Raw genomic sequence first — 25,110 nt, forward strand, 5'->3', positions numbered from 1 at the left:
ACAGAATACCTGTAAAATTGGATAGCCGGCCAGAATAATCATCTATCACAGTGCTTTCGATAACAAAAAAAGACCTTTACTGACAGGGGTGTAGTGGCAAAAAGAAAAGTAGCTGAATAGCCTTAAAAAACATTAGAAATTCAGAAAGGAGATTTCCACAAATGGTTTGAATTGAATAATTCTTTATTGCATTTGACAGAGCTATGCCCATGAAGCTCTATAGCCACCTGTATGCTGGCTGAACTGTGATGACCATTGATTGATGACAGCTACAGCCAGTGGGCTGGACAAGAGGCACTCTGGACCACCTTCCCCCAGGACAAGGCATGCTGCAAGGTGGAGGCAGGGGAGGAGGAGGACCAAACAAATATATGATTTTTGGCACCTAAAATGGAACGTGTTTTTTTGTTTGTTTTTCTTTCTAGAATTTTGATGTCATCGTGACATTTTCTTATTACACTTTTCTAGATTTTTGGAAATGGGTGTTCCAAGTGTGGAATGCCTGGAGGGGTAGGCCAGTCAAAATGTGTCAGATGCAAAGGATAATGTGTGAAATTCAAGACGCAAATTTAAGAATCATCATCTTACTAAAATACACTTCCTTAACTCCTGTACACCCTGTTGCAAATCTCATGTTAAGATAGGTTCATTCTTCTACAGCAAAACAAATAGCAAAAGTGAAATGGCACAAAACTACGTTAGTGCTACCCCGCAATTGTCAAAAGAACATTGTTAGAAACTTCACAGCAGATCTCTCAAATAATCTAAAGACAGATTAATCTGTTTGTAATGAATAGGTTTACATATATTATAAATGCAATATGCAAGTATACATACATACCTACAGACTGTGGCTGTTACATCATTGACATCTCAGCTGAGCTCTCCATTTAGATCAATCAAAAAACCTTGAAAAATATTTAAATATAAAATACTTTCTTTGAAAATGTATTCATCTGAAGTAAAGAAATTGTACGTTTTTCACCAGGCACCTTTTTCTTTTTTTTTGAAGTTCATGTTCTAGTAGAGCGATTGTGATAGTCACAATGCTGAGTGACCAATAAACAAGACATATACTAACATAAAGAAGCTTAATTGAATTAGCAGTGGTGTTGACACAGCTTCAGCATAGCCCATTATGGAATCCTTTTTGTGCTTAGAAGGAATCTTAACAGAAACATTCAACAAATAATTAATTTTAACAGTCCTTGGTGATACAAACAAATAAAGATGAGCTTTATTTTTACATCTGCTGTAAACCAAGATAGCCATGGTTAGGTACAGTAAGTAAAAATGGAATGCTTCTGTAATAAAGATTAAAATCTTACAAAGTTGTTGCAAACACCCATTTTAATACAATGGTACAGTCTTGTGATGCTTACTCAATGAAAAATGAGCATAGGCCCTTTTTTATTACCATAAAATGATATGGTACTGGCATGGTACTTTTGCTGTAAACCCTTGTCAAAACAAATGACAGGGTCAAGGTGTTCTTTTAACCAGTAATAAAAGCATGACAGTTATAGTGTGCTACTGCATTTTCCATTGCAAATGCTGCCAGTTACTTGAATTCTATTAAAACATTTACCAGGTTTTTTTGCACTTGTTTTTTTAGTAATATGAAATGAAAAAGTTATTTATAATCCAACAGGTGTACAAAGGACGTCTTCCCAGTCACATTGTAAAATAAAAGAAGAGAACAGGAAAAAACATCATTTATTTAAATGTATATTAATAAAAGGGCATTATGTGGACCTGTGTATGTGAAAGTCTGTTAACATACAATGAATTATGGGCTGCAATCTCATCAGCTGTGTATATAAAGTGTGTACATAAAGTGTATAAATAAGAAGGTGAAAACTGAAAGGTTAAACAGTTCTTCCCATTGTAGGTGTGATGAATGAAGTCATTTTTTCACAGCCTTTAGGCATTTTGATGTAAGGTAATAGAGGAATAATATTCTGTTTGGTTTGATTTTGAACAGATATGTAGATAGGGCTCCATTTACATCAGGAAAGGCTATCAGAGAGAAGGACCCTAAACTTTTCGACTGCCGAGACACTTGTGCTGTGTGCACTCTGACACTAAGTATCAGGAGTTAATATTAAGCTATTCACCTTAACGAATATGAGTTGTGACCGGGATCCAGGAAAAGTATTTGTATGAAGAAAAATACAAATACCAAATAAAATGTTGACTTTAGGTAATGAATAAATGATGGAGCAGCACCACAGCACACAGAAAAGTGACACTTCAGTTCACTCCAGCCCCACCAGACCGCTATTCAGAGAATTATTAAATTTACTTCCATCTCATTGTGATAAGGCGAAGGTGCAACGTGATTATCTGTTCGGCACAGAGATGCTTTGCCATGTCTTTGCATCACTCCGACTAGATCATTGTAACAGCTTTCTGTACTGGTTTCCTCTACAACTGGCAGCTGGTTCAAAAGGCAGCCGACTCAAATCCACTGCGACTGTCACTCAGCAGACTGAGCAGATAACCTCTGTTCTGTTTCAGTGACTCGAGCTGCCTACAAGGCTCCGACTATTAGTTATTTATTTTTTTTGAAGATATGGCAGACAGATGTATACAGGAAACCTTTGACCTTAGTGGAACAACAAACTGGATTGAGGATTGCATATAGAACTGGCAGAAGCCCTAGTTTGATATGAAATGAAGTTTTACAGACTTGCTGCAGGATGTAAATGGAAGCATGAAATCCCTGTTTTTGTGGGCATGTCTGGCATGATAAGGTGTTACTTCAGTGGTGCTGTGGTTTTGTTTTACACTGTGTTTTACATTGTGGGAATGGGCATAGTCCTAGAATATACTGTATTCTTTGTTTCTGCTAGGATGCAGTTTAGTGGGTCTATTGTCCAATATTTACTGCATTGAGTAAATGTACAACCCTGCCCCGACTATTTTTTCCTGCCGTTAATGCCCACACAATTATTAGGAGTCTAAAGCATCAAACTCTCTGGCAACATACTGTAGACAGCAAATGACTACCTATCAACTCATTGAAGAGTTTTTGCACGTCAACAAAAGGGTTGTACGGAGCAGATGGCTGACAAAAAAAAAAAAAAAAACTGAGCATCTCCTCTTAATGGGGTGGCCTGACAGAGTAAATACGTTTGGTCTGCTACTCTGACCTCACAACTCTGAGAGCAGCAGGACTCATCAAGCCTGAACATTGGAAAATGGTTTTCATTTTGAAAGCCATCTTGGGGAATGAAAGAGGAGAACTTGTAGAGAAACTTCAGTTTGTCTTTATCTAACAACTGGAGCACACAATATACAGAAGTAAGTAACAGTAAAAATTCCTTCTTTTCTGTGCAGGGTAAAACTTTAATCAGCCAAATGAATACTGGGAAGGGCTTCTGAACCAGACTTTATATGACCTTTGTTTTGGTCCCAACTTTTTATTCTTTATTTGGTTTTCTTCTCTTTCAAAAGTTGATAGCATCATTTTGTTTTACAGTATGTGTGCCTGAACCAGTTGCACCTTCTGTAAATACTACAAAACAACACCACTCAGGTGTTTTTCAACAGGTGGTCATATAAAAACAGTCAAACAGCATACGGCCAAACTAGAGTTGCCACCTGTCCAAGTTTGATCAGGACAGTCCAGGAATTGGCATCTGTGTCCGGGTGGCAGGAATTAACAAACCTGGATGCCCTAATGTCCAGTTTTAAGTGAAACGCATAAGAAACACCTTTAATATGTTCTTTGACATATCGTATAACGGGACAGTTGCAGTGGAATTTTGGCTTTATTGGTGGTTTGGATTGGATCGCCAATAAATCTTCCATCAATCAGAGTGTGGCATACAGTGTGCAATCCTGCCCTCTGACAGACTGGTGGTATGCAGCACAGGCTAAAGAAGCATGCACTGGACAAGGGAAAGAATGTGTTGGATGTCAAAGTGAATATGAGAATGGCAGTGACTGATGAAGCCAATTTGCTTAAAACATTAAAATCAGACCAAACATTTCCATCAATGGATTTAGGAAATCTGGAAATTCGATCAGAAACTCAGAGGAGTGTAAACTGCACCTGCGCTCTTCAATTGTGCTCTTCCTCGGTGCTGAGTACAACAGCTCGACACCAACCACGCTCTTCATTGACGCCGGCCCTAACGTCGATTGAACTCGGCACTGGGCGCGCTCTCCCTCGACGCCAACTGACTCGGCACTGTTCCCGCTCACTTCGGCACCAACATCGACACTGATTGGTCCATCCACCTCAGCGCCGACACCGACACTGACAGCTCGGCATCGAAGCATACTGCTCGGCACCGACGCCCCCGCGCCATGTCAGTGTGCTCTGCAGGGTCCTCAGCTGGTTTTCACCAGTGTGACCAGTGTGCAGGCAAGCTCCCGAAGCAGAAAGGGCACACCACTTGTACTCTATGCCTCAGACCAGACCACGCGGCCAGGGTGCTGGCAGGAGACTTGGACTGCTCTCCCTGTCAACGGTTCTCTAGAAGATCCAAACGCAGGAGGGCAGCCCTCTCCCCAACAGATTCCCATTCTTCGGGGCAGGGAAGGATGCGATCCATGGTCCAGTGTCCTTCTCAAAGGGCCTCCGGAACCCCGCCTACCACTGTGACTAGGGAGCTCACCCATACCCCTGGTTCACCCTCCCCTACCCCACCACTGGTGCTGAGGTGTAGGCTCCCCTCTGTGGGATCGCGGTGGACACCGCCGAGGGGGCACCACTTGAGAGGGCACTAACCGGGAGGTAGGTGATTGCCACAGTGGTACTGCTCCCCTTTCCCTCATAGGCACAGACGCTCCCCTTCTGAGTCACCGGAGAAACGCCAAAGCTCTGTGTAGCGGCGCTATGAGTTGCTGGCTCAGACAGTGAGAGCCCAGAAGACCACGCTGAAGACCCTGTTACAGGCTCAGGGTAGACTGCCCCCTGCTACCAGGCAGCCCCAGCTTCCCCACTCCCGCTCTCCGTCCCCGGCCCCACCAAGACCCCCAAGCCCTGGCGAGCTGTCTTTTATGTATGGCTTCAAGGTCAGACGTATCCGACCCCCGCCACTTTGGTCAGGCAGGCCACTGCGGGGAGCTCCATACCGCCCCTTCCGCATACATCTCAGAGGGAGGAGTTCCGGGCCCTGATGCAGTGCACAGCTGCTGCCACGGATGTTTCCTGGTCTGCGGAACAAGAGGGAAAGGGGAATTACTTTTTGAAGCAAAAAGGGCACCCACAACATGCCCTTTCTGTAAGTCCCTGCTGCACACCGCCAGAGCCCAAGAAGCTGGCCTGGGCACGTTCTCTCCCATCGGGGACACGGTCACTGTGCTGGTGCAAGAGTCCACCTTCACCAGAAGGGATAAAGACCCTTCCTGCCCATCAGAGCCATGCAGGACAACTGACACCATACAAAAGAAGGGATATGCTTCAGCAGCATTGTCAGTAAGAGCGGCAAACGCCATGTCCATATTAGTGCTCTACCAGTCACAGCTAGGGGCAAGACTGCAGTAGCGGGCAATAGAGACAGACACAGCAGAGCTTCACACGGTGACGGGAGCGATGACTGACCTGATGGGGGAGTAAGGTCAGGCATCAGGGAGGTCTCTGGCAGTGCTGGTGGCCGCTCGCCAACATATTTGGCTGACCCAAGCCAAGGTCGTAGAGACAGAGAAGGTTTCATTGCTGGATGACACTATAACACCAGGGCAGACATTCGGCATGACTGTTGATGTTAGCCTTTAGAGGTCCCACAAGTCCACAGAGGTCGCTTCATTGTTTTCGCACTGTCTATCGCCAGCGCCCTAGGTGGCCTTCCCAGCCTGCTGGGGCAACTGGGCCTGAACTCCGCCCTCCACCCCAGGCCAAAAAAGCAGGCAGAGGTTCTCTGGCTAGAGACCGAGGCCGGGGCCTAAAAAAGATGTGCCCCTCCCAAGCCCATGGGAGACTGCGCCTGAGGGGCTCCGGCTACTGGCTCACATCGATCGACCTGCAAGACACCAACTTCCATGTGCCGATCCATCCCACGAACAGAAAATATCTAAGCTTCAACTTTCAAGGCAATGTGAACTAATTCTGCGTGCTGCCATTTGGCCTCTTGCTGGCGCCCCGCACATTTTCAAAATGCATGGATGCGGCACTGGTTCCACTCAGTCTGCAGTGTATTCGGATCTTGAACTACCTGGACGATTGGCTAGTTTGCACAAATTCACAAGCACGCGCCGAGGCGCACACCAGACATGTTATAGATCATGTGACAGACATCAAGAGAAGAGCAACTTCGTACCGTCTCAGTCCACAGTGTTCCTGGGGATCAAATTGAACAATGTGAGCATGCTTGCCTCACAGTCGGAAGACAGGATTCGGTCGTTGGAAGTCACGCTGTCCCAATGCAGAGTGGATGCTCTTGTACAGGTCAGAATATTTCAAAGGTTGTTGGGGCTGATGACAGCTGCCTCGAGAATCCTTCCCCTAGGGCTGCTCAGAATGCACCCGCTTCAAGCCTGGGTGAATACGCTCATGTTGAACCCGGTACGCGATCAATACCGGCTGCTGCGAGTGTCCAGACAATGCCGGAAGACATTGGAGTGGTGGCTCCGCTCCTGCAATCTGTGCCTCAGATTTTCCATCGGCTCCCCTCACAGAGGGGAAGTTGTCATACGGACAGACATGTTAGAAAGTCTGTAACAAAATTATTCAAATTTGCTTCAGATTGTTATTGTCAATACGTTGTAGGTACATGTACTAGCCTACTATTAAGACACCCTACTATTAAGCTTTATCGATAATGTTTTCACATGTGGCAATACTGTCCTTCCATTACTACATGATATTATACTGTGAGCAAATGCCTATTGTTAAAGTGTAGTGCCACATAAGAACAATAAATGTTATAACTTATTTTTAGAAGGCCTTCTTTGTTGTTCTCCAAGTGGCTGCAGTGACAAAATTTGTAGATGCTATAACTAGTTACTGTAAATGAGATACTGTTTTAGCAGACACATTTCATTAAGTAAACATGTATTTTAATGTTTTTTTTTTTTAAATTGAATTACTAAATAAATAACGTTTGTTAATAATTAACACAATGGCTGTAATAATTCTTACCGTCACAAACAGGCTTTTCAGACTTAGAATTCCAGTGGCTGGAAAAATTTATAAAAAAAAAAAAAAAAAGGTAGGTGGACAGGATCGTCGCTTCCGAAATTGCATCAATTGCATCCCCACAGCTACTTGTCTCAGGTAAGAAATATGTCTCGGTTTGGTCTGTGGAAAAGGTGGCAAGCCTAGTCCAAACAGTTACTTAGACATTTACATGCCCAAGAGTATGGATTTATTATGTATGTATTGTTTACTTTGTACTGTATTGTTCCCTCTATACCCATCATGTTTTCCCATGGTGTCCAAGTCTTTTTAATTAATTATTGTTTTTAATCCAGACCCTGGCAGGGGTTTCACAGGTACAGAGCGGCTGTAATTGTCCTCCCACTGCTAAACTGACCTGTACTCTATGGTTCCATACACAGACTAGTCTCTGCTGTCAGAAGGTATGCCAAAAAGATTAGCTAAGCAGCAGGGAAGCAATTTCAAGCTTCCTGGCAGTTTTAGAGACAGAGTGTGTGTATACATTTTGAATAAAGCCATGCGGACTATCTAGACAAAATTAACTAAAGGAGAATTAATGAAAACAAGCAGTGAAAAAATTGCATGACAGAATGATGTAATGCCAGAAATCACGAAATAAAGGATTAGGATGTACATTAAGTTGAGTACTTCTACACCTTTAACAATAATACTAATTATTGTTGTGAATATCTAACTAGTAGCTTTTGGGTATTAGACAGTGTGTGGAGGTGGAATAAGTTTCCTCAGATTTATTTTTCGTCTGCATCATGTAATAAATAACACACTGAAAACACACACACACACACACACACACACACACATACATATATATATATATATATATATATATATATATATATATATATGAAATGTCATTTCACATAAAATGTGGCAAATCATACCCCCTGCTATACAAGTGTACACAAAATGCTAACAGCATATAGCTCTGTGGGTCCAGTAATACTGTAAGTGTCCTTGAACCTTTCTATCTTTCTCAAATTAGGTTAACATTTATCAGAACACTTCCATACAGAGACTTGCTGCTCTTGCTAAAAGCAAATCTTTCACTCTGGAAAAATCTCTTCACCTCAGTTTAATGCCTTTTTGCTTTGCTGAACCATTGTATTAAAAAAAGCAGCTCCCAGATCATGATATTCCTCTTCGAATTCAATTTAGCCTTTTCTGAATCAGACCAGGTTTATACAGTTCTTTCAATTAATATTTTGGCATCGATAATGTTATGGAAGGAAGGGAAAGAGGAGCTAGGGGCTTATTAATGAAGGCGGCCATTACATTTTTGTGTTGCTTACCCGAGAGAAGAGTTTACATGTGGCATCTATACCACATATTGCCGCTGGAGGATGGTTGTTTAGTTCAAACCAGATGAGTGACAGGCAGTTACAATTTCTGCAAAAGGCATGTTGTGGTCTGTGGTTACTGCCATCCCTGTCTGTACCTGTACCGGGGGAGCTCTGTGTCAGGCATGCATTCAGTGCGTGAAGCAACCTCACATAGTTGACTATCTATGGTGGTCTCGCGTGCGATAAGTCCTCCTTGTCTGTGTGTGCTTCTTGGACCATAACAGTCTTGCCTAATACTAAGCAACGCCAGAAAAAGACATACTTTGTGTAAACTATGCAGGACTGATTTTAACCGTGGGACATGAGAGCAAAAATGATGATGTTTGTGGAAAGTACGAGAGATCACAAAAACACCAAAAAGCCAGAGACACCCAGAAAACCAGAGTTTCAATAACATCTTTTGTTGCCAAAGGAAAAACAGATCTAGACACTTACATATGCAGAAACCTTTACATGTTGTGACTATTCAACAAATCTGTAGTAGACATTTTTCCAGGCACACATTGCAAAGTGTTCTGCAGGAAAGTCACATAGTGAAAGCGTTTCTCTTACAATTATATCATCAACATTACTTTAGAAATTCAGATGATATACACCAAGTGTGAACTTAAAATAGAAGTTAGTTGATAATGAAATTTTACTGATGGTTACTGTTTATCCCCCCATCAAATACATTAACTCTACTTGTAGCCAACCCATTAAGTATTGATTGTGTAAAGCTCCACCATGTTATGTATTTTTGCAAACTTAATTTCTCTGTTTTAGAAAAATAAATTTCCATTTATGAAAATTTGTAAATCTAATATAAACTGTATTTGTAGCCTAATGAACTCAGAGTCTCATCAAAAAAAAAAAAATGTCCTATCATAGGAGAACTTTTTAAAGCAGGCAACAAACACTCTCTATAGCAATGGTTCACAAACTTCGCAGTACTGCAACCATCTTCTACCAATAAAAATTACTTTGAGACCCCACTGCCCTGTGTTACTGCAGGATAGTTAGTATTAAACATGTATTACAAGGCAATATCAACAAAATAAAATAGTAATTGCTTATTTTTACAGCCACATATTTTAATTGCATTTCAGTACTTCCCTAATGGGAGCGGTGAGCTTGCATGAACCGTAATTCTTCAATTTGGGACAGAATGGCTGTGATGTGTGTGGCGTCAGGTTCCAGGAAAGCAGTACACAGAAGGCAGGAATGCTGGGCAAAAACTGTGTGGCTGCACAGTGTTTTATTCAACAAAATAAAGACTTCTGAAAACACAAAATAAAAGGGAACAAGGGCCAAACAAAACAGAGCTACAATACAGAAAATAAACAGAACAAATACCTCAACAAAACAACAGTAGCAGTCTTTTTCTTACAATGCTGTCTCGCTCCTCCAAACACTGTTCCTTCTCCTAACTCCAACCAACACTAATGAGCCTGGAGCTGGGCTTATATACCAGGTCGTTAGGAGTTAATTGCACAATTGACAATCAAACCATACCGAAACAGTACTGAAATATCTGACGAGACTGGAGTTCTTATCGGTATCGTACCAATGCTGTATTACATAACAGCGGATCCATTTCTAACAGATGTGACAGCAGTTGTCATGGAAACGAGTTCAGAACCCAAACATTGCCGATTTAAATCAGGGCTTCTCAAACTCGATCCTGGGGACCCCCTGTGGCTGCTGGTTTTCATTCCAACCGAGCTCTTAATTAACTAGACCCTTAATTGAACTGATAATTTGCTTAATTAGACCTTTTTACTTGTGTTCAGCTCTTAAACAGCTGCAGTTCAAGTTACTTATAAAATGTTATAGCTAACTTGAAATATGCAACTGTTCAAGAGCTGAAAACAAGTAAAAAGGTCTGTTTCAGCAAATTATGAGGTCAATTAAGGGTCTTGTTAAGTAATTGAGAGCTCGACCGAGTTTGAGAAGCCCTGATTTAAACGTACATGAATGTGGACAGGTATATCGCAACTGTATCAGTACTGTACCAGTATTGAAAAGTGAGTTAGGACAAGAAAGTGGTTTCGTACCGGTACATTCAATACCAAAACAAACTGTACTAGTATCGTACCGGTACAAGTATGAACAGGGCTTCATACAACTACATTTTAACTAATAAATAGCCCGTTTTCAAACATCACAAATAAAAAATACAACAGTAACAATAAATACAAATAATAATGCAACGCCCAAAAACTAACACAAAGTATAGGGGGGCGGGCATCCCATCACAGGGACATAAGAAATGTACAAAAACAATAATTGCAGGGGTAAATAGATTTTATTTTATACAACAAAAAGTATTTATCTCTACTAAGAATAGTGCACAATGTATCAAACTGTGTGACTGATATCTGTGTTAAGACTCCAAGATTGGTACATCAAGGCTGTGGGATCATTAATATCTTACTCTATTATCCCCTGTGTGTTTTGAACTTATATGGAACTTACAAATAAATCTGAAATGGTCTGGGTCTGGGTACAACTATACACTGCTTAATTTGATTACAGTACTGTCACATGTGTACAGCTACTACACACTGAGATAATAGGATTCGACATTGTAAATTGCTTCCAACTTTGGAGTTGTTTTTCTTAAACCAGCACAATTTTTATTGTTCTTTCAAACCTGAGCCAATTATATATTTTATTTGGCCAATAAAGAAACTTATTCCATGATGTTATGATCTGTGTATTACTGCAAGATTTATCTGACACAACGCTTGTTGTGACTAGCATAAAGCCAGTGTATACCATTCCTGGAATTTCTAACAAGGCTGTGCTCTTTTGAGTAAAATAAAATGACCTTTCCCTTGTAAGGTCAGTAGACATTCTTGGAGCAAGTACAGACTGTGACAGAGAATGTCAAGTGGTACAGGGAGAAATTAATGTGTGTTTGCTACAAAAAAGAAAAACAAAAGAAAAACGCAGTTCTGTCATTTCCCGAGCAAGGTTAAGACAATAATGAAATCCAAGCAAACAGGGGCTTCCAAATCGAAACTGAAAGTTATTGTTTGAAATCCTGTTATGTGAAATGAAAACTGGATTAAACACCCACAGAGATGTATTGCTATAGACGCTGCTTATGATTCAAAGACATACAGAATTATTCTGTGTTTGCTCCGCTTAATTGACTATGATGATCACATTTGCTGACACACTAATTTACTGACTAAACTTTCAGATAAATGAAAGGTCTTGTGCAATTACAGACTAGCGAGATTCACTCATGATTGTAATTAACAGGCACATTATTGTGATTCCTATTTAAAACTTAATTTGATATGGTTGAATGGCAGCAGGGGTATAACACTGGGTAGCATCTGTTTCACAAATAACAAAATATTAACAGAACACTGTCTTTAAAATCCAAACTGACACACTTAAATTATAACTTAAAGGTCTAAATAAGATCAAATACATGCTAATCTAATGTATATAATGTTCACCCTATATTATTTCTATAGGTGTTTTTATTTGTTTTGTTTTGTTGTTTTTTTAATTAACTTTTAAATTGCACCTGACAAGGTAAAATATGCCTTTTTTTAATGTAGGAAACAAAACAAAAAAATCATAAAACATGTAGTAATTTGCCAATCTTAATTGTAAGATTGTTCAAATGGATTTATTTAGTATTTAGATATTCTGATATTCTTTTAGTATCATTATTGTACTCAGAAATGTATATAAAGGCAGGATGTATTCAACCAGTATTCATATAATAATGATGCATGTGAATTATATTAAATGTACTCTTCACCATAAAGATGTGAAGACTAGATACATACAACCTGTGGTCTACCTAATTTATCATATTTTGTCTTCCTGGCATGCTACCTAGTATTGCGGTTCCTTGAATAGCACATCTTTGAATACTAAATGAAGATCTTCCACTTTGGCGACATGTACATTGGTATCAAATTACTGGAAATGTGTCTTGAAATGAATTAAGCAGCCCGGTGGGTGGCAGTGTCCCAAACATGGATGTGGGGATCGGCAGGATGGAGCCATTCATGGAAGCCAGGCTTGTTGTGACGAACAGTTATAGACCTGAAGTATTGGCTTACTATATATGTACAGTGCTAACATTTTACAGCTCCAGTCCCTACCTTGTGCCGACTGTCGTCCTTCACCCCGGTACCCTGCAATACTGACTCCAATCCAACCAGCTCTATCATTATCACACTACAGTTCTGGGTTTCCGCAGTGTAATATTATTGGGGTGTTTTTTTTGTTTGTTTTGTTTTTGTTTATTTTTTTTTCTTAGTGTTTGTTTTATGTTCCATTATTGTGAACCACTGTAGTATTCAGTTGTGAAAATATTCTGTATTATATTTAAAACAAAATATATATATTTAAAAAATAAATAATAAAATAAAATGTATTGGAGCTTTAAGACCGTCGAAAAAAATATATATATATATATATATATATATATATATATATATATATATATATATATATATATATATATATATTCGCGGTGATGATTTTCAGATTTTGTCCAGTATTGAGATGACAACACTGCATATATTTGACGAAAACAATCTTAATTTAGTTTAGTCAGATTGGCAGCTCAATGTCAAAATGATCTTTAAAAAAAATCTAAAATCGCTGATGCCTATAATTGAAAATTTTAAAATACAGAGTGTAAACTTTTCAAAACATCTGCAGCAAAACAAAGCTCCTCCAAACTAAAATGAGTAGTTTGTTTTATAAAATGTAACTTGAGTAGGATTACCCCAGCTCTCAAACTCCAGTACACAGGGTGTCGGTAAAGATTCCTGTTGAACCATGCAGTGCTTCTAGCTATTAGCTCTACCCATACAACATGCCTTGTTCAGAACCTGCCTGCCAGCCGATACCAGGGCTCCAGCAAACCCTGACTCAACCAAACAACCAACATCTTCGTCCAATGTCTTGAACAAAGCAATCCTAAAACAAATCAAATAGAGCTACAGGAACTAATCTAACAGGAAAACCCACCTGATCAAAGCACAGATACTGAACACAGGCAACCTACATCCTAGCTGTTGCTGTTACCCCAATCTTCAAAGCCTGCACAGGGGCCCTTGTTTTCCCTTTTGGTGAGTGCAAGCCCTACACAGCTGGCACTACCCTGCAGCACCCTGAACACAATCTCTGTGAATGGTAGAGTATGAGGGTTTTCAGAACACAGGTGTACTCAATTACAGTTCATTTTACTCAAGAACACATTTTTTCTCAATCTCGCAGATGGAAACCAGATTGATGCTGTATGGCAAATAGCTTGAATTTATTCACAATCAATGTAATTAGGATTAAAAATTATACTCCACTGTGACAAAATTGGTACTTAACAGTGTAGTTAGCCATGATTCTAAAAAGTGAATCCCATAAAATGTATGCCAATTGCTACTCAACATCTCTATAATAGAATCACATGTTACTTAGAAAACATATTTTCTTACAATCCTGCCAAATGTTGACCTTTATTGTCTTTCTAGTTTCTGAATGTGCGACTAATTAGGAATGCAACACTAAAGCTTGTATTCTGTTGCGGAGGAGTGCTATCTCTGAATGTTAAAATCAGCCCTATGAAATAAGTAGATGAATAAATCATAGTGTGCTGTTTGTATGATAATACCTCACACTGTCTGTAACCTCATCTCATCATTTGAATTTCAACACAAACTATTGTATTTGACTAAAGGAGCATTGCTGGGTCAAGGCTTTCTCAATGAATAACTAAATGAAGCAGAATCTTCCCTCTGTAATACTCTTTGTGTTAACTTAGTACAAGCTGCAATTTATAGACGGTTATGTGCCTCATACTGTACAAGTACATTTCACACCTGTCTCGTTAAATAAGTCCCATTAAAAGCTGATTTGAATTTAACTGGATTAAACATATTAAATTCAACACTAGGCCTGATTTATAACCTTACTACTTAGTTTACTCCTTATCCACCATACATGTAATGGTCTTCCAATTAACAGTGCTTTTACACAAAATTATGACTGGTTGACTGTCACATAGCAACAGCCAAGGAATATGACCTTCCCATACATTACTTCCTGTTTCTCCTGAAAGGAGGTCAAGGAGTACACACAAACGGATGACCAGTGTCTGACTACATTTAAAATATGTGAATTATATTTAAGATGCACTTAATGGAATCTGAGAGAACTGCGCAGTGCATGCTTTTCGTGCTCATAGAGAAAATACAGTTCAGGTGATACAAAGTGCAGTGATGTTGTCTGGGTGTAATGCAGTTCTTTTACGGGACAGCTCTGGATCGTGTTAGCCATCCAAACAATAACAAACAGTAGATGCTTAAACAACAAAACAAACAAACATTCACAATATCTCAGCACAGTTCTCCTTTCTGTTATATCCAGTTTTAACCATTCAGAAAGGAACAGATCACATCACTATGTCACTATGTCCCTTTTATATACCGTCAACCATGACCTATTGGTTAATGAGTGCACCCACTCCTCCAATCCATGGATGCCACACCATTAACCTTCTAGTGTTTCTAGATGGCCGACTTCCTTCTAACCCTGAGAATGAACTTTCGGGCCATCCAGTACAAGGTTTTCCCTTTACTCAGTGCCCTCACAGGTCGGGAAGGAGATCTATAACCAAGAATCATTCAATCTCTGTCACAGTAAGCCATAAAAAGTAAGGCCATCAACAGTGCACACAACAACTGCATATTAAGAAAGTGAATTGCACCTACCGTTCTTCTCATTCTTGGGTCTGACTACCTCCTGGCCAGGCAGACAGGGGCAGGGTCCTTCACACTTCAAAGACATTGTCCTCCCAGACGAACAAGTCTGGAACTCCAGTTTACACTGCAAAGATAATGAAAAATCTCTTGTAAATATAACGATGCAAGGACTGACCTTTCACCACCAAATGTGCACATTTATTAGAACACCCCATTGCTTCTGTTGTTTAGATCTGTTGTGCATATTAAATCAATCCACTGTAACTGGAAATCTGAGAAAACTCTCAAAATAGACAAATCAGTAATTGACTAGTTTAATAGATTTTACTTTAATAGATGACACATGCAATTCATTTAAAAAAGTAAGAGAAGGGGAACATGCAAAGTTCTCCGTATAGGACCATTTGGAGATCACTTCACCACATTGAAGACATTGAGAAATGCCTTCAAACCCGGTCAAATGAGTCAAACCTGGGGCGCGAGCAGCCAGTTTCATCAAAAACGGTCCACAGAGCACTCGGGATACCATAGTCAAGTTGCAGTGCACAAACCAGTCATCTCATCACATGCATGTTTGTGAGTCCAGTGGTGCAAAGAGCACAGGTAATGGACTACTAAGCAGTGGATATGAAATGTGATATGATCAAAAGAATCATCCTTCACCATGTTCTCGACAAATGAACGAGCGCACGTGTGGTGCCAACCTAAAGAACACTACAGCCCTGAGTGCTTGGTTCCAACAGTGAAGGGTTCTGGTGGTTCCGTAATGTTGTGGGGCTCATTTTCCTGGCATGGTTTGGTTAGACTCATTCCCTTAGAAGGCAAGGTCAATGCTAATCACAGCTTAATGGTACTGAGTGATCATCTTCACCCCATATTGCAGCATTTCTTTCCTGCGGGGGGGGGGGGTGTCTTCCAGGATGACAATGCCCCCATCCACAGAGCACGTGTGGTCGCCCAATGGTTTGATGAGCATTACACTGATGTTATCCATTTGGAATGGCCTTCACAGTCACCAGATCTGAACCCAATTGAGCATTTGTGGGATATTCTGGAACGATGCCTGAGACAGCGTTTTCCACCTCCATCAACCAGGTGTGAGTTGATTGACTTTCTCGTGGAAGAATGGTTGGTAGAATCTACTCCATGGCACATACAGGCTGTACTGGATGCACGTGGTGGCCCAACACCCTATTACGTGACTTTACATTGGTGCTTTCATTTTTTTCTCCATTACTTGTACATATGGTTGTACTTGTGTGTGTTTAATAAAGAGCTCAATATTAAAATCTGTACTGTACATTACATTTGAAGAAATTCACTTCAAAGAATAATTGCATCCATTGCTAAGCATAATTGAAGAGCTAAATTGCCACAGATTGAAACTGATGACTAACTACCTCAGAAATACATCCTATATATTCTAGGTGTTAGTGGTAAGAATTTTTTATTCGGTGTATCATTTTAAATTGAATCTCTGTTAGATCGCAATATAGATCCCCTCCACATTCAATTTGTTAGCTTAGTCATCCCAGTCCTAACTTTTACATATTGAATTTGCAGTTTCTATGAGGCTAGTATTAAAGTCATCATTTTCAATTTGATGGCACTTGGATACAGAGGCGACTTGTGGCTTGGAAAACTGATGCTTATTGTCTTCAGATAGTTTATTAACAGTTTTCTGCTGTTTAGATCAAAACAAATAGCATTTTTTTATATAATTTTTTCCTTTCCCCTACTACTGTCAGGCCACTCTTCACATCTCTCACTCAGTGTTCCATCACGTCGCGCGTCCGTTTGTATTGTAAAGTGTAAGCTGTGTGCATTGTCCAATCAGTAGAGTTCTAGGTTGAACCTCTCATGAATGACAGTAAATATCCCAAACAGAAATTTGGAACACGCGCTTTGGCAGACAGCAAGCATGTTATTGGTCAGTTGTGAGTGGTGGTTCATGTTTAATGATTGAAAGCGATACTGACAGAAGCGTATTGAGGCCACCAAAAAAAAAAAATATTTTCACTACTTTTTTTTTTTTTTTTCCTGTAACAGTGGCTAAGCCACACGTCACCTCTGCTTGGATCACAATATTAGGTTCTCTGAATTACATGTGCTGGCAAAAATATCACCATACCAATTTCTATATGTTGAATTATCTTTTCCCAATATTTCAGAAATGCATCCCTCAAATTGTGTTCGCTCTACGATCCCAGAACTTTATTAGGATTCTGTGTTGAAGAGCTCCAGTTACCTACCCCAAGGGGGAGTTGTTGTATTTATTTACTCAAATGAATCCCATTATAAATTACAATGAGACAGTTGTGCTAGCTTTCGTCATGGTGGTACGCCCAATAATTAGGATCCACAGGCTTGACATATACAGAATTAATTGGAAGACTACAAATTAATCAGCAAAGGTAATGTAGTGGGACTGAAGTTAAAGAAAGTCCTAATTACACAGAATTGAATTTGTTTTGCCTTAAATCTTAATGAATTACTGTGAACAACATGGTACATGCCTTTAATGGTGAGAATGTACAGAAAACTCAAATTTGACTTGTACAGAGCATTTGGATTATCTTTTAGAAAGTTCTCACTCAGCCACTGGTAGAACATATCATTACATATATACTGAAGCTACACATGCACTTCTTTAAAAAAAAAATACATGAACTGTTTTTAAAATATTTTCAAATATTTCTTTACATATTGCGTGATGCTTATAATCATTCTAAGGATGGAATAAAGAAGCCTGATCAACATCAACAACATATCAACATGCAAGCTCAACAACATATCAACAGCATATCAACATGCAAGCTGAAAGCAAGTGCAAATCAAGATAAGACATACTGTAGAGAAACATGATAATAACTCCATAAATCATAGTGTAGACATGATGGAACAGAACACAGAACCAGTTAGAATGATTGCAAACACCATAAGAAAGTTAGAGGAAGGTCACAGATTACAAAGCTTTAACCTCAATGTATCTAACCGACAGGAAACAGAGTCTACAATGGGAGTGCATCACAAAATGTCTGTTATGCATACATATCATGGGAAGTCCTGATAATATGATGTAATTGAAGATGTATCTTAAAATCCAGGCTTTATAAGATAAGGCTCTGCCTTTTAATAGGAATTATGCAAGCACACATTCATATAAATAGTGGAATTATGGGGCAGCATTGCTGGGAATAAAGTAGGTCCCAATATGTTACATTATCATTGTGCTATTTTATGTATATGAGTCCTTAAAAATGGATAATTAAACAAAATCCTCCTTTTTACAGTTCAAATTCCTTTTACACACAAGTGTTATTAATACAGTGCATGAAAGCAGGGATGTAACATCTTTCACATTACATTTCCCTTCTCGTAGTCATTCTTGCCATTTACATGATATTAATTATTTGGCTATATGTGGTGCATGGAGTGTCCTGCCCCTTTGTTTATGTTGTTTTGTTATTATGATTTACATTTATATATGTTGACGAAAAGCCGGGTTTTAATTTTTATGCGTCATTTAAACTGAATGACAAACACCAGACCAAACCTACAAGTTTCTTTTATGTTAGCTTTTCTTAGGTTTGTTGTCAAGCACAACAACAGTGAAATTAAACTCCTAAGCATAGTGGTCACATACTGAACATCAGCTCAATTGAAAACAAATGGGTTTCTACACTACAACATAAAATTAATTTCTGTTCCTACAGTCATACAGGCTATTTTTACAAATTTGGCACCTAGAATTTTTTGTAGAATTTTGATGCCATCATGACATAACCGTGTTACACTTTTCTAGATTTGGGTGATGCCCATTCCAAGTGTGGAATGTATACAGACGGGGATGACCAGTGATCATTTGGTATGGTGTGTTTTTTTATATAAATATATATAAAGTCGAGACATACACACCTCCAGACTGTCGCTATTAAAACCACTGAGATCTCAGCAGGGAACGGTCCGTGTAGCTTAATCAATAAAGCCTTAGCTAACAGTCCTTAAGATCATAGCATCGAAATCCCCCTATTGGAAAGTATTTTAATATAAAAGTTCTTGTCTTGCAACAATTATAATAGTCTTTCTTTGAAAATAAATTGATTTGGAGTTAAGAATCATAGAACTACAACTAGGTAAAATTTGAATGTTTCCGTAAATCACGAAAATCAATCGAAAATCTTACAAAGTCATTGCACGCTCCCTTTTTAATACAATGTGCATTTAATTAATTGTACAGTTCTCCAAAATACTAGTATAACCCCTTTTTAATTACCGGCACCCACTAGTCCAGCACTTAGAACTTTGTTGTAAACCCATGTCATAAGACAAAAATGAATTTGAATTTGTTCAGGAATAGTACGGATATGCATCATAGCATGCTACCTTTATTTTTGTTGTAAAAATAGCCAGTTTATGAATTACTGTAAAAATACAGATTTCAGTCTCCACTAAGGACGGTTAGATGTTTAAGTGAACCTGCTATGCAGTGCCCTCTACCACTGTACTCACTTCACTCCATCTAGTAATGTTCCCTTTAGGACAATCACTGCAATCACAACACGTATAACATGTATCTGAAAAGAAATACTGCAAATACAGGAAGCATAGTTTAACTGATTGCTTTGAAAAGCTGTGCAGGACCCTAATGCAAAGGCAGGACACTTTTGATGCAATCCCAAAGGCAGAGATACCTGGTTCTGTTTGTAAACCTACTGGTACTGTTAATGTTGGTGTATCTAGATTTGTATTTAGACACGAGGATTGCACAGCACTTCCAAATCCTTCTCAAGGTTATTTTCCTCAGTGTGTTCCAACATACAGAGCCTGATGTCAAAAATATGCCTTGTTTCTGTTGTTTGATAAATGCTTTGGTTTCTAGATAATTAAAAACATATTACATATTTCAACATCCTGGAATTTACATTTTGCCCTAATTGACTGTTGATAGATAAGTGTTGGTTTGGCAGAGTAATTGGACACTGAGAATTACAAATTAGGCTAAAATCCAATGCATTGTTACCAAAAGCAGCAAGCAATCTGCAGGGACAGTGTAAAGTGATTTTCTAATAACACAGCATGCACCCGCAAATAATTCCTGCTTTATGCAAGGCATATGAGATTATAGAAAGATATTGAACACTAATTTAGGCATTAAAGTGAATGTTTTCCAAGGTGTCTTACAAAAGTGTACTTTACTTAGTGTATGTCAGTGAGTTAATAACTCACACTGGGGTCACGCTGTTGTTGGTGTTACAGTTTTTTTTTTCGATTGTTTCATGAAACTGGGGTCCACTTGATCTTCATCATAACCTAATGAGCACAACATTATTCTTTTTTGCAAAACCGCAAGTCATTTCTCATTGCTTTCACACACAATGCAAATGCTAAGGACATTTTTGCAAAACAGTAAATGCAAAACTCAGCTGAGTAAATCATGTCAAACAAAATTAAAACATTTGGTCACAGCTGATACAAATTACTCAAATGAATATAAACCTCTTCTGCACATGTGCAAAACTTTGCACACTTGTTCAATCAGCAATCAGTCCTTATTCATGCATAAAAGAGGTCACCTCTGAGTTGTTTTTTGCAAGAATGGACCAAGTAAGAGGCCGAGGGCGAGGGCAAAGGAGAGATAGAGGGGCCCACAAAGGAAGAGGGGTTCCGATGCATGGTGGTGGGAGTAGCTCAAAGGGGAATACAAAGAGTTAATGTTTCAAATGAAATCCTTGCCACAATTATTGACTAAGTTGTCAATCATGGGCTTTCCATGAGAGAGGCTGGGCAGCGGGTCCAGCCCAATCTCAGTAGATCAACTGTGGCATTAATAGTAAGAATATTCAAGAATGAGAATAGATAAGTTACAATGCTATGCCACACTGTATTTCAGTACAATATATGTGTAAAACAGTTGTTCTGTCAATGCCCTTCATCTGACCATCAAAAGGTCACAATTTGTACGTATTTATTGTATTTATAGAAATCAAAGACAACCACATGCTGGTGACAGAGGCAAAGTCTTCACTGCGGCACAGGAGGCTGCCATAGTGGATATGATTGTTGTCAACAATTCCATAAGATTTCGAGAGATCCAGACAGCAGTCATTAAAGATCACAACTTGTTCAGAAATATCAACAGTGTGAGTTTGGCCACTATTGATCGGGTTCTTAAAAGACACAAAGTGTCCCAAAAGGTCCCATTCCAAAGAAACAGTGACACCGTGAAGGAGACTAGGCTCCAGTATGTACAGGTAAGGGTTTGTCACTGTAATGCCTTTTCTAACAGTAAAACATTGCATTGCATGCAGCTGGAATATTTTGCAATGTATTTACTTTATGTATACATAAATACTGTGTTTCTATTGTATTTTTATCTTAGAGAACAAAGGATCTTAGAGAATAATGGAGAATAAAGGGGTGCAGACATCACCATGTGTGCCACTATTTCCAGAAATGGTGTTATTTGCCACATCCCTACAACTGGCCCATACAATACAGAATGTCTCCCCTCATTTCTTGATGCATTGCACCAGAGAGTGGTACCACCAGAAGAGAGAGGGTTGGTGAGGCCTGACATGTCCCACTTTGTCATCATATAGGACAATGTTGCTTTCCACCAGTCCCATCTGGTTACTGAATGGTTTGCAGCCCACCATGAATGATGATGCAATTTCTCCCTCCGTACTCTCCTTTTCTCACTCCAATCGATTAATTCTTCTCTGTGTGGAAGTGGAAAGCTTATGATTACCGTTCACATGACCAGATGTCCCTCCTAGATGCAATGAATGCCGGTTGTCTGGCAATCACTGCAGAGGACTGCCAAGCATGGCTGCGCCATGCAAGGAGATTAGTTTTTTTTTTTTTTTCCCCAGCAACAGTATTCATGATTTTTATGTAAGACTCATTTATGTTATTGTGTTTCAAAGATTAAAAAGAAAATGTTCAAACAAAGTTTCTGATGTTTTGACACATTATTTGCTTTTTGCGTCTTTATTGCTGCATGGTTGACTCCACTGCATTCATTTTGCAATGTATACAGGATTTTGATCAGTAGTTTGGGTTTTGGTCATCTTTGGACTGCTACATAATATTTGAAACAATTGTGCAGAATATCACTGAATGCTTACTGTACATTATTTAGAATATGTTTTATTCTGTAGGTTACTATAATTTTGCTCATTGTAATGTTGATCATTTGAATATGAGTAAAAAACACTTTGTTTTGTGTTTGACAGCATTATTTGCTAATGGGTATTTTATTTAGCAGTGCTTCAATGATTAAACTTCAATAATCAAAGCATCTGATGTTTTGGTGCTATGGTTTGCTTTTGCATGGTGTATTATCTCATTTGACACAGTAGTATTTATTTTGCACTCTGCATGGGAATTTGACCCCAGATTGAGCAGTTCAGCATCTTGTGTTAAGAGTTCTGCACATTGGAACTCTGGATTGAAAAATGAGTCAAAGCAATTGTAATGGTACATACTATAATTATAGCATCAACAAATGGCACAGATATATAAAAGAGGTATATTGATAGTTGTAGTTAGTATTTATTGGGCCATTGTAAAATGATTATTGAAATAGAATACAAGTTGTATGTTTTGATGGAGGTAGTTGATTTTGTGTCATGTATTTAATATTTTGAGAGTCTTTGCATTCTGCAAATGAAATGTGTCATTTTGGCCAACGTGTTTCAGTTTGGGGCTGCGTGAATTCGAGAAAAACTGTAATGAGTGAATGTTTAATCTGGATTAACTGATTGACAAACATGCTCACCAGTTATTACACATTAATAATATGTAATTTTAAAAAAGTATATAAACATTTTATATAAAAAACATTTTAGGGTGTGTGTGTGTGTGTGTGTGTGTGTGTGTGTGTGTGTGTGTGTGTGTGTGTGTATATATATATATTAACAGGGGCCGATGCTGTAGCATTTCAAACGTATTTAGAAATGTTACATGGTAAATATACCTGCTACTAAAGCCCACCATGCATAGTCCCCAGCACTTTGTTTGAGTGGGAAAGGGTGTGTTTTGTGTTGAATAGAAGCTGCTTGCCATTGCACATGTTATTGAATTCCAGGAACACAGCAGCCACTGCATTAAGTGATGCAACGGTTTCATTGGCTCCCACTATGATGCTCCTTATGTCGTCCCATGAGCACTGCTGAACAGTTGACCACGACTTAACATGGCACGTCATATCACCAAAAAAAATGTAATAAATACAGACTAGGGATTTTTCTAATTTCACTTACTGTACATTCCCTTATTTTTTGACAAGTCAGTGTAATGTATGTGTTTGATATAACAGATATACTATATACTAGCAATGGCAGATAGTATTAACATCCAGGAGGAGCGTTTTTTATTTTATTTTTTTATTTTTTTATGAAGGGAGGCTCTGCCTCCATGGCAAACTCCTATCTCATGTTAAACACAGTACTAGCTGTAGAAGATTGCATGATCTGAGCATGGGTTTCAATTGGAGGAACCACCCACATCCTCTTTCCCCCTGCTGAACCACTGCAGTAATGAGTATGAGTTCATTTATAAGTGTTGATTGAAATTTTGCATCAGAGGTAAGAAACACGGTATATTTTGTTATTGTTTTATTTTGGTGCATGTCTTGTGCAGAAGTTCAATGTAAAATATAAGCTAACGCAGTTGATTGGCTAATTAAGACTCCTTTTCCCTCTCTAGATTATACTGAAAAACTTTAAAATCTGAAGGGAGGCCACAGACAAAAATTGAAATTGCTAATAAGAACAGGTCATTTCATAGTGGTTGGCATGACAGAATGAATTGGCTGACTGGAGGTGTAGCAAATAACAATAACTTTTCAATGACTTTGCTTGCATGATCAAAGTATGCTTTTATTGATTTAAAATGTCTGGATCAGACTATAAAGCATCAAAGCAAGTTGAGAGACCATGTCAGTCGTGAAGTTAAACTTTAACTTCTGGGGCAGGTTAGTGTGTTTTTAGATTTTTTTTTTTTTTTTTTACTGAAAAATAATATTTATCCCAAAGAAAGGAAGCGGGGAATTCTTCATGTCTTCTCTCTGTCAGTCAGTCACAGAGATGACACTGGGAGCGTGGGAAGGATTTTTTTGTTTGTTTGTTTTGTTTTTATCAATCTATTCTAGAAGAACTCAGAAGGTACACAACATAACAGAAATTATTTACAGAAATTACTGTTTCTGTTTGTTTGTTTTTTTTTAATTACTTTTGAGAGGAGTTTTCCCATCAGCCTACTTTGCTTCAAGATTTAGTTGAGTAATGTATCTTGCTCCAGAACTAAAGTTTGTCTGAATTGCTTCTTTTATATTACATAAATACGTTTCATATATACAGAATGGTATCTAAATTGTGTTGGACATTTATTAAGTTTAACAAATTAAGTCAATAGGGTGTGTTTGATTTTTGTCTGATTTTCACATGCTTTAACAACTTTGTTTAGAAACTATTTTATGCAAAGTATGTTAAAATGATGTGGTCTTGAAATCTAAATGCCATATTAATGTTGTATTTTAAACATACGTTGGCAGTGTGTAACAGTTACGTTTATTAGAATAAATTACAGTAGACTACCGTTTTCTTTTTTCTGCTGGCTGGTGGAGAAAATGCGTTTAACAGCTTTAAATTGGGATAAAATGTTAAGATGATATAAGTGTTTTCAGTCAGAGTAGAATAATAAGATTCTTATATCTGCTCCTGGTGGCTTAAGGGGACCCCAAGACCTCTGCTTTTTTGCTGCAATATTTTTTGACCACCAGCCTCCACTGGTTTATATAATGTATGCTTTATCATATTTGATAAAGGGTGAAGTACCGTGACCTACTGGAAAGCATACAGCAATGTTATGTATTTTTTTATAAACCAGAGAGTTACAAGATCAAACAGAT

General features: G+C 38.7%; 1 protein-coding gene across 6 annotated transcripts in view; it reads right to left on the reverse strand.

Moving 5' to 3' along the window:
* The window catches only part of LOC121323828 (testican-1-like), a 186,761-nt gene that overhangs the window by 35,162 nt on the left and 126,489 nt on the right, over positions 1 to 25,110 (reverse strand). For all 6 annotated transcript variants that reach the window (XM_041265087.1, XM_041265088.1, XM_041265086.1 and 3 more), the window contains one exon: positions 15,204 to 15,318. In XM_041265087.1, the coding sequence (XP_041121021.1) occupies positions 15,204 to 15,318 (115 nt within the window). The remainder of the gene's footprint in view (positions 1 to 15,203; positions 15,319 to 25,110) is intronic.

The sequence above is a fragment of the Polyodon spathula genome, chromosome 12 (genome assembly GCF_017654505.1).
Source record: "Polyodon spathula isolate WHYD16114869_AA chromosome 12, ASM1765450v1, whole genome shotgun sequence".
In the NCBI taxonomy this organism is placed as follows: domain Eukaryota; kingdom Metazoa; phylum Chordata; class Actinopteri; order Acipenseriformes; family Polyodontidae; genus Polyodon; species Polyodon spathula.